The sequence below is a fragment of the Malus domestica genome, chromosome 14 (assembly GCF_042453785.1).
Source record: "Malus domestica chromosome 14, GDT2T_hap1".
Lineage (NCBI taxonomy): Eukaryota > Viridiplantae > Streptophyta > Magnoliopsida > Rosales > Rosaceae > Malus > Malus domestica.
Genome location: NC_091674.1, coordinates 22,025,636 through 22,036,090, shown reverse-complemented (window position 1 = coordinate 22,036,090; position 10,455 = coordinate 22,025,636). Strand labels below are relative to the sequence as shown.

The window sequence follows — 10,455 nt, the reverse complement described above, 5'->3', positions numbered from 1 at the left end:
TATCGACTGGGCTTCGGGTGAGTCCTTATTTGCTTTGGCGCCTTTGGGGCTTCATTACCATAAAACTCAATGTTAAATATTAACCCAAACATGGAGTATTTTAAGTTATCGTTCAGCTTTGAAGAAAGTTAAGATTTCATTCTAAAATCATTTAGACAGGGACTAACATACTATGGTGCTACAAAGAAAGTTGCGAGTTTACTCTATAAATTCAATTGGCAACATGAAAAGTAGCCCGGTTCTTTATAAGCTCATGCATCAATTGCTAAATTTTTGGGTGATCATCATAAAATCATGTGGTATTATCAATTTACTCGTGATAACAAGAATGACTTAAATGTAATGTGTTCACTGTCATGGTATCGTTCCATTCCAATTAAACAATGACATGTGAATAAAAGTTCACATATATTTTTATTTATTAGCACAAGACGTCACTGCAACAGTGAATTTGTTTCATGTAAATCGTTTATCATGATAACATATGCGTCATACTTTCGACGCAATACAATGCATCCAAAAAATATTAACCATGTGGTCGAATTATAACAAACTAACTGTGTGACGTCATACTAAAAGGAATTTCTCAAACTTGGATGTGATCGTACTTGAGGGCCAGAAAGCCCAACAGTTGCCATGGCGACACGTGTCATGCGACAATAACGTAGGCAGCAAGTACATAATCCCCACTTCGCCATGACCATTTCGCACGCACACTCTGAACTAGCCGTTGAGTGAGACTCGGAGAGTGATAGTGAGAGAGGTCTTTTGTGATCTGGTAAGTAGCTTCATCTAAAAATCAAATCAAACAATTTTTTTGCAACTGATTTAAAATTTTAATTTCTCACGTAATTTGGTATGATCCGTTCCTTGTTTTCGCAATATTTTGATCACTGCATGAACAAATATTCAGAGATTTTCTCAATTTGTTGTAATTTCACTTTTTAGTATTAAGGTAATAACTTTTGTGTCTGATTTAATGATCCTTTCATTGGGTCTCTGTTGCTTGAGTAATCTAAGGACCCCGTGATCTTCAGAGTCTTCAAATTTGCATGATCATAAATTTTGGGTCTATATCTTTTTTATTAATCTGTCAACCCTATGAGCCTGAAAGTCTACGATTTTGCTTGATCATCTTGTTCTGCATTTCATGTTAAAATTTTTGGCTTAAATCTTGGACTTGGGATTAGCCAAGTTGGTTACGAATCCCCCTCCACGTAGATTAGATTAAATTAATTAGTATATCGAACAAAAATGAATTTTTCGATTTGATTATTTTTATTTTTTGAAATATTGGTTTGGTTAATGGGTTTCAGAATAAGGACATCAGAGATGGCAACTGTGGCATCCTCGCACTTTGTGTCAAAGAATTCCCATGTCAATGGAGCTTCGGGGTTAGATACCAGAACAAACTTGGGGCAGATGGGTATGTGGAACCAACCCATGACTCACAACGGGCTAAGATCTTTGAGCAATTTGGATATGCTTAGGATGAAGATCCGTTCCAAAGCGGTTGCTAGGCAAGCCATGAGGAAATCTGAGAAGACTGAGAGTGATCGGTGTGTGGGGAACATTGTATGTGGGAATGGCATGAACTTGGTGTTTGTGGGGGCAGAAGTTGGTCCATGGAGCAAAACTGGTGGTCTTGGTGATGTTCTTGGAGGACTCCCACCGGCAATGGCGGTTAGTCAATTTCATAAGTTTTCTGTGATTTTCACATTTCATCTCATTGGGTTTAATTGAACTGATTTTTATTCCTGATTCATGTCTAGGCTAATGGGCACCGTGTTATGACGGTGTCTCCACGCTACGATCAGTACAAAGATGCATGGGACACTGGTGTACCAGTTGAGGTAAGATCTGCAGATATTATATATGCTTCTTATACTTGTAAAGTGTTGCATTATTTCGAAAATGTTTTCGTAGTTTCATGTTTCGGTGAGTAATGTATGCCCTGGCGGATATTTTCCTTGAATGATCAGAAGTTTTGTGTATATGCAGATAGAAGTTGGTGGTAGGGTTGAAACTGTTCGCTTCTTCCACTGCTACAAACGCGGAGTTGATCGTGTCTTTGTGGATCACCCATCGTTCCTTGAGAGAGTATGAATTTTCTTTCTGTTGTCTAAGTTTGAAAACTTCTAGATTATTGTATGAATGAGGGTTCAGTTAGATCCCTGACTGATGCTTGATTTTCTGGATACGAAGGTATGGGGCAAAACTGGATCCAAAATCTATGGCCCGAGTGCAGGAGAGGATTACAAGGACAACCAGTTTCGCTTCAGCTTGTTGTGCCAGGCAAGTCATGTTCTTTTGTTTGATTTATTTTTCTCTAACTTGAGAAATTATCCACTTGAGGGAATAGAAATCAAACTATCCCGGTCTTATTCATTGGAGTATTTCTCCGCGAAAAGAAAAGATGAATCTTACAAACATGCATAAAGTTCAATTACGATTTTTATGAACTTTCAGGCTGCTTTGGAGGCACCAAGGGTTCTTAACTTGAACAGCAACAAATACTTCTCCGGACCGTATGGTGTGCATCTTTCTAGTTTTCTCGGAAACTTTTGCTTAACGAAAAGTGTAATTTCATGAAGAAATAGAAATACTAATGATGTATCCATGGGTACCACAATGCAGGTGATGAAGTTGTATTCGTTGCTAATGATTGGCACACTGCTCTTCTTCCCTGCTACTTAAAAGCGATCTACAAACCGAAGGGGATTTACGAAAATGCGAAGGTAAGGCATCTCTTGCGTTTGAAGGGCATCATTTTAGAGTCTTGGCTTCTTCTTTTGTTTTTTTTACATGAGAAATTGATCAATGAATTGCAGGTTGTATTTTGCATCCACAACATAGCTTACCAGGGCAGATTTCCCATTTCGGATTTCTCAGTTCTTAATTTGCCCGAAAACCTTAAGGGTTCTTTCGACTTCATTGACGGGTATTGATCTTACATTTGATATAGAAACTCGATTAAGGACTCAACACCTTACTCGTCGAAGTGACAAATTATTCCTCTTTCTTAATGTTCGGTTTGCAGGTATAACAAGCCTGTGAAAGGAAGAAAAATCAATTGGATGAAGGCCGGAATACTAGAGTCGGACAGAGTTGTAACTGTAAGCCCATTCTATGCACAAGAACTTGTTTCTGGAGAAGACAAAGGTGTGGAATTGGATAACATCATTCGCAAGACCGGCATCACTGGTATCGTGAATGGCATGGACATACAAGAGTGGAATCCGGCCACAGACAAGTACTTAGATACCAAATATGATAACACAACTGTGAGTAACTCCTAAGGATTTTTAATTCCTTGAAGAATGGGGCAGGAAAAGAAACCATTTTACTGATCAGAATTGTATGTTTAGGTACTGGATGCAAAGCCTCTGGTGAAGGAGGCTCTTCAAGCAGAAGTTGGGTTGCCAGTTGACAGGAACATCCCTGTGATCGGATTCATTGGTAGGCTAGAGGAGCAGAAAGGGTCGGATATTCTAGTAGAAGCTATCTCGAAATTTGTCGGGGAGGAGGACGTGCAGATAATAGTCCTTGTAAGTATCTGTTGAGTTTGCTTCCTTTAGCACTTTTCTGTTGGCAGTAGGCATAGTTTGATTGAAGGATATGTTCTTTCTTTTAGGGGACCGGAAAAAAGTACATGGAGACGCAGATAGAACAACTAGAAGTCAAATATCCGGGCAAGGCTGTAGGAGTTGCAAAATTCAATGTCTCGCTAGCCCATATGATCATTGGCGGTTCTGATTTTATGTTGGTCCCAAGTAGATTCGAACCCTGCGGCCTCATTCAGTTGCATGCTATGAGATATGGAACGGTAAGGAGCTAGATCACCCCCACTTTGTTCTCATTTGATATTTGCACCGCCAATGTCTTAAACTGATGAATGCAATAACTTCAGGTGCCTATTGTTGCCTCAACTGGTGGACTAGTCGACACTGTCAAAGAAGGTTTTACTGGATTTCAAATGGGAGCTTTCAACGTCGAAGTAAGTCAACGCTTGGCTTGCATCTAAGATGCACAATTTTACTTCTTTTCTATGCCCTACTTACAGAACATCATAATAATGAATTGTCTCGTTTGATTTTTTTTTTTAGTGTGACGAAGTTGATCCAGCAGATGTAACTGCAATTGCCACTACTGTCAAAAGAGCTATTGCAACTTACGGTACTCCTGCGTTGAATGAGATGATCCAGAACTGCATGGCCCAAGATCTTTCGTGGAAGGTTAGTTTAACACGGAGTTGCTAAGCAGCTCGTCGAGACAAATAAGTTGAGTTTAATTTTTGGTTCTGCAATCAGAACATTAATTGAAAAGTGTTGTGTTTCTTTCAGGGACCTTCAAAACAATGGGAAAAGCTGCTGTTGAGCCTGGAAGTTGGTGGCAACGAACAAGGCCTTGAAGGCGAAGAGATTGCTCCTCTTGCCAAGGAAAATATTGCCACTCCCTAGAGCATTAGGTTTCGGATATTAACGTATAAGCTAGTATGCTAACTTCCACCTGTGGCAACGGCTGGTGGTTCGTGTAACCTCCAGCTGCAAGAGAGAGCCATATGCTTGGTGGTGGAAATCCAAGAGATTTTATTCTGTCCATTAAGTTTGTGGAGTTGAATAACAAAATGAATCTGCCACAGCTTTGCTGCGGTTGTGAAGACTTGGACAACAAGTTTGCTCTGTTCTTGCCTTGTTCTTGTACGTTTTATACGTCTTGCAGGCAAATAAAAAATGCAGATCACTTGTAGGGTTCTTATTCTTTTCCTATTGTATGCTTGCAGTACATTTCATCTGAATACGAGATTTTGATGCATTCGTGTAATTTTCGGCATTAATTCCCGAACAAGAGAGGATACCTCGTTGCTTACAACCGATTGTTGAATAACAACTCAGAATGTACAAATGTAACAAAAGATTAAGAGCCAAACAAACTTAGAGTTGCTTAGAGTTAGACCACACAAATTTAAGCCAAAACTGGTCATCCTGTCTTGTCATTACAGACATTAGAACACAACGACGATGTTTTCGTGGAATTGTAGCTACTAATAGTGTGGTCTCTGACAAACTATGTAGAGATTGTACTGTGTCACAGCGACATAAAAACTCATGTGTTACTATCTTGCATCACGTATAAATCCGGTAACACTCAAGATTTTCCTCTTTCATAAGGGTGTATATCTACTATTGAAGTAAGACATACGAGTGAGTCAGAGAAGTCTCTCAACAGGGCCTATGACTGAGAGATTGGATTCCTCTGGTGGATCCAACAATCCAAATTTGATCACAACTAAGGTATTTGATCATCCAAGTGTTTCAAATCCATTTTATACATTGAGCACCCGAAAAGCACACAAAAAACAGAATCAAGAGAACATTTTTGCAATGGGAACAAAATCAAAGCACTAACAAAAGGGTATATATGATGGTGGAAGGTAAAATAATAGTAAATTACGACTCAAGTAATCAATCCAATTGCTCCAAGTAATAATTTTAGTAACAAGCATGATGATGCTCTAAGGGAAGTGTAACATATAGACCAAACATAAAAACTTGTACAGGGCATTCAAATCACTTCATTCGTATGACGAACTCTTATAAAAGTATACTGTCTCTTGAATTTCGTCACATACGATTCCACACTAGCTTCTCTCTGTGTTAGAATTATCTTAGTCAGACAACCGTGCCTCGTAGATTAGATAGATGCCCCAAAGTATTTAAATGGAACTAATTGTGAAAAGTGCAAGGACATGGTGGAGAAAAGACATTAGGGTTACGTAGCAGTGAGACATGTGGATCAGCAAGCATCTCATGTTTGTTTGCGGCCGTTGAATAATTAAATCATGCGTATGAAAGCAAAGCAAATCAAAGAGCGGAAGAAGATAAAGGAGATAAGATTATTATTCCCCGCAAGCAGCCAGAACGGGTGGCTTTTGCTTTGCTTGGCATGCATGCCACGCATCTTTGTCCCCCTTGGCAATTCTCTCTGCCGTTTTTCTTCGACCCTGAAAAAATTCCCAACGGCAACAGCCTAACAGTAACATCTCCTTTATTAAAAAGAAGCGAGGAGAAGAAAAGGTCAATCGAAAATTATAGTAAGGGATGCTACCGATCTTTTCTACCGGACTTTCTTGTTCTACCTTCACGACTTGTTTCTCATTTTGCAACGTTGCACGGTGATTAGAATTGTCCGCTTGCTATACAGTTATTGTTGTCAAAATTTCAAAATATAATTGGAAACATAGTTGTCTATTTATTGAGTAAGTATTAAATAACTAAACAATTTCAAATTTGATTGATTTTTAACAGACTTAAATAGACAGTTTCAATTATCGAGCAATAGCATAACGAGAAGAAAACCGAGAAAAAAAAATCCTCTTAAAGTAAAATCTATGATTTGCCCACTCTTTTTACCTTTCACGCAACAATGAGTTGAACGAGAATGTTTGAGGTCTGAGCCCCAGTTTGGGGTTGAGGTGATTTTTAAAAAAGCTCATATGAAAAAAAGCTGGAAGTGTTTTTGGTGTTTGGTAAACTTAAAAAAAATGGCTTATTTTGGAAGCTGCTGTGAGAATAAACTGAAATCAAAGGAAAAAGCTGAAGCTGCAATTTGTAGCTTTGGAAAACTGGCTTTTTTTCAAAGCACACATAACTACAGTGCTCCTTTAATGAAAAGACCCACTATCAGACTGCTTTTTTTTTCAAAAGCACTTTTACAAAAAAGTTTACCAAACACTCTGCTGATTTATTTCACAGCCGCTTATTCTCACAGCACAGCCGCTTATTCTCACAGCAGCTTTTTTTCAAAGCACAGCAATACCAAACCAGCCCTGAGACCTCCCACACTGAGTGGATTGGGAATGGGATCATGTGAAGCTTGTCGGACAACAGTTATTTGGTCCCCACCAAAAACCTCATCGCCCTCGCAAAATGGCAACACCACCATTGCATGAATCATAGCATGGATGTGAAGGAAGAATCAAAGTAGCTCACACAAATCACACACCCACATACGTTTTCTTCATCAGAAACGGCAAAAGTAGATAGCCTTTATTCTTTTGGTCCCCATCGTAATTTCAACCCCTCATATTCCTAAAACTCAAGGATTTGTCTATACGTCTAATACTGTTGCGGTAACTTGAACTAATAATGCATGTCACGTAAGAAAATTAAACACATAATAATACTTTAGTGACGGGAATCAATTCTGCATTAACTATCAATCATGTAATACAAATTTTAAAAGTTAAAACACATGACAAATTGGAACGAGGTTAAAGTTGGATCACATCCTCAGTTTCTTTCACTTTTTACTCTAGTGCTTGCTGCCCCGATAAGCCCTAAGACCATCTCCAACCGAATGGTCCAGAGGGCTAGAGAGCCAAAAATAGCCCGAAAACTGTCTCTAACCGAGGGCTAGGCTAATGGGCTTGTGGGTCCCATGGAACAAAAAAGGGTCAAAGGGCCAACCGGCTGGCCATCTTTAACTAGCTAGCTCGTTGGCTAGCCCTTTTTCTTTTTTTTGTTCTTTTTCATTTGCCAAGCCCACTTTAGGGTTTTAGGGTTTAGGATTTTTTTTTTTTTTGACTTTTTTTTTTTAATTTCTAATTTTGTTCCTACACCAGTTCTTATATATTTTTCATTATTTCATACTATTTTACTTCATTTTATTTCAATTTTTCGCATTCTATACTATAGTCCTTTTGGCCTTGGTCAGAGATGGTTTTTTGTCACAGGGCTATGTTTGGTATGGCCTCTAGCCCCTCAGTTTGAGATGGTAAGACATATGATCATGTACTGTTTATTAAAATATTAATTTTTTGGGGGGCTAGAGGGCTAAAATGAGTCACCTAAGGCCATTTCCCACTGAAGGGTCCAAAGGGCCAAAATAGCCAAAAAACCGTCTCCAACCGAGGGCTAGGCCAGAGGGCTCGTGGCCCCACGAAATCTAAAAGGGCCAAAGGACTAGCTAGATTTTTTTTTTAAACTGTCGGTTTTGCTGTCGGTTATAACTGACAAAAATAAAAGGAATAGTGCTAGTTATAACCGACACAAATAGCATGGAAATGTTTTAATATAACAGCTAACTGACGTCAGCTAACCGTTATATTTGAATTTTTTTTATAGTTTTTTTTTTCCTATAACTTCTATTTTTGAATTCTATTTTTTTCTATAACTTCTATTTTACTAAATTTGTTTCATATATTTTTTTTAATTCTATTTTTTTCCTATAACTTCTATTTTACTAAATTTGTTTCATATTTTTTTTAAATTTCATTTTTTTGCTATAACTTCTATTTTACAAAATTTGTTTCCTATTTTTTTTTAAATTCCATTTTTTCGTATAACCTCTATTTCACAAAATTTGTTTCATATTTTTTTTTAAATTCTATTTTTTTCCTATAACTTTGTAAACACGAAATTCCTGCAATGAATGAGACAAGAACACGTGTACAAAATAATATTTGTATTAATGATTTAGGGGTTACAATCTCTTCTACGAATTTGGCCTCTGATTCTATCTTTGAAACGTGTAGATGTAGTGTTGTTGATCCAGGGGCCGTCGAGGCTTGATCTTGGACGAACAGATGATGAACGATGAACGCCTTCTTCAAGGGCCGTCGGGGCTTGATCTTGAATGGGTGGAAGTTCTTCAAGGGGCGTTGGGGCTTGATCTTGAATGAGGATTTCACGAAGAACGAAGAGGGCTTTCTTGATCCTTCGGGATTCGCTTGAGAGCTTCTAAGTTTCGAGGCTTCAAGGCTTTGGTGTGGTGTGACTTCTCTTCCAATTTGGGAGTAGAGAAAGTGTATGTAAAAAATCCTCCCCTGATTCTTTGATGGAGGAGCCTATTTATAGGCTTTGGGAATGAATCACCACCATCCATTTGTTTTGGTGGATGTTGTAGGTGAATTTTGGTGGGTGTTGTAGGTGAAACTTGGGTGGATTGTTGTAGGTGAATTTGGGTGTATGTTGTAGGTGAATTTGGGTAGGTGAATTTGGGTGGAGGTTGTAGGTGAATTTGGATGGATTGTTGTAGGTGAATTTGGGTAGGATTGTTGTAGGTGAATTTGGGTGTATGTTGTAGGTGAATTTGGGTGAAGGTTGTAGGTGAATTTGGATGGATTGTTGTAGGTGAATTTGGGTGTATGTTGTAGGTGAATTTGGGTGAAGGTTGTAGTTTTAATGCAATGGTCAACATTTATTTCACTAAAATTTCAATGTTTACAAATGTAATTTTAATGTGATGGCTAACATTTATTTCAACGAAATTTCAATGTCTACAAATGCCCCCACTTCAAGGCGCGTAGTATACATGTGCTTGCCACGTGTAGAAGATGCGTTTTGAAGTCCCTTAATGTAGATGTTGATCCAAGGGCCGTTGAGGCTTGATCTTGAACTGGTCTGGGAGTTTCTTCAAGTGCCGTTAAGGCTTGTTCTTGAATTTTGTTTGAAATTTCTTCAAAGGCCGTTGAGGCTTGATCTTGGATGAAATTGGACCACAAGGAGCCTCACGTAGTAGACGATCCTTGGCTTTGATAATGGATGAATCGGCACGTATTTTGTTGTGCTTGTTGACTTTCCACAGCTTTGATCTTGAACTAGGCTGGAGGAGTTTTCTGGTTTCCTCCAACGGACTTTCCACAGACTTAATCTTGAACTGGATTTGACTCAAGGGTGGTGGACACTTGATCTTGAGTCAGGGTCGTTGAGGCTTGATTTCGAACTTAAACATGACCACGAGCAGTTTCAGGACATGCATGCTTTGAAAGATCAAGGAAGTTCGCAGCATTTTCATATGAACCCTGAGCAGTTTGGTCAACAGTATGATCTTCAAGATTGATGGGCTCTTCTTCCAGTTGGTGACTTGATCTTTAAGGATTATCGAGGCTTTGCTCTTCGGTGACGGTGCCAGCGAAGGGTTGTTAAAGCTTCTCGAGCCTTTTGGTTAGAGCAACGCTGTCCAGCTTGGATCTTTACTTGAACTCATCCGTCTGGATTGTGTGGTTATGCAGGGAAGGGCTTCATGCTTCATGATTTATTCCAGCTCGTTGTATTGCATTCTTCTCTGCTTGTTTCTTTTGCATAGCTGAAGCGGTGTGCAACCTTTTGCCTTTAAATGGTTCTTCGGAGCATAATCTCTCAGCGACTCACCCATGCTTGGCAGCTTCAGTGCAAAGCGCCGATGTTAACAGATCCACACTCCTGAAGCATTTGCTGAGGGGATTCGAGACATATCAGCAGTTGAAGATGAGCACTCGAGAGCAACGCTAGGTAAGTAACCAGGCAAAGGTTCCGGGCAATCAGTTCCTGGTCGGACATTTAATTTCAGGTTCCGACTGATTGCATCCTTTCTCCTTGTTCAGCAGGCAAGAGCAAGGGCAAAGGAGAAGATGGGGGAAGAGCATGATATGAGATACCTTTGCTTTCGACCCCAGTGATATGAGATACTTTT

The 10,455-nt window shown here is 39.1% G+C and overlaps 1 protein-coding gene across 2 annotated transcripts; it reads left to right on the top strand.

Annotated features, from left to right (window-relative positions):
• The first annotated feature begins 708 nt into the window (after positions 1–708).
• On the top strand, positions 709–4,824 carry LOC103454831 (granule-bound starch synthase 1, chloroplastic/amyloplastic). 2 transcript variants are annotated; one of them, XM_008394427.4, is made up of 14 exons: positions 709–778; positions 1,317–1,683; positions 1,773–1,853; positions 2,002–2,100; positions 2,206–2,295; positions 2,470–2,533; positions 2,638–2,738; positions 2,832–2,941; positions 3,041–3,284; positions 3,369–3,548; positions 3,635–3,826; positions 3,911–3,997; positions 4,107–4,235; positions 4,344–4,824. In XM_008394427.4, the coding sequence occupies exons 2-14, from the start codon at positions 1,333–1,335 to the stop codon at positions 4,458–4,460; spliced, it is 1,845 nt and encodes a 614-aa protein (XP_008392649.1). In that variant the 5' UTR covers positions 709–778; positions 1,317–1,332; the 3' UTR covers positions 4,461–4,824. The 2 variants fall into 2 exon arrangements, with proteins under 2 accessions (XP_008392649.1, XP_008392650.1); XM_008394428.3 differs by lacking the exon at positions 709–778 and adding an exon at positions 781–856.
• The last annotated feature ends 5,631 nt before the right edge of the window (positions 4,825–10,455 follow it).

Coding starts and splice junctions, on each gene's coding strand:
- LOC103454831 (XM_008394427.4), top strand. CDS start 1,333: ATGGCAACTGTGGCATCCTCGCACTTTGTGTCAAAGAATTCCCATGTC. Junction 1,684..1,772: donor GACTCCCACCGGCAATGGCG/GTTAGTCAATTT, acceptor ATTCATGTCTAG/GCTAATGGGCACCGTGTTAT. Junction 1,854..2,001: donor ACACTGGTGTACCAGTTGAG/GTAAGATCTGCA, acceptor GTGTATATGCAG/ATAGAAGTTGGTGGTAGGGT.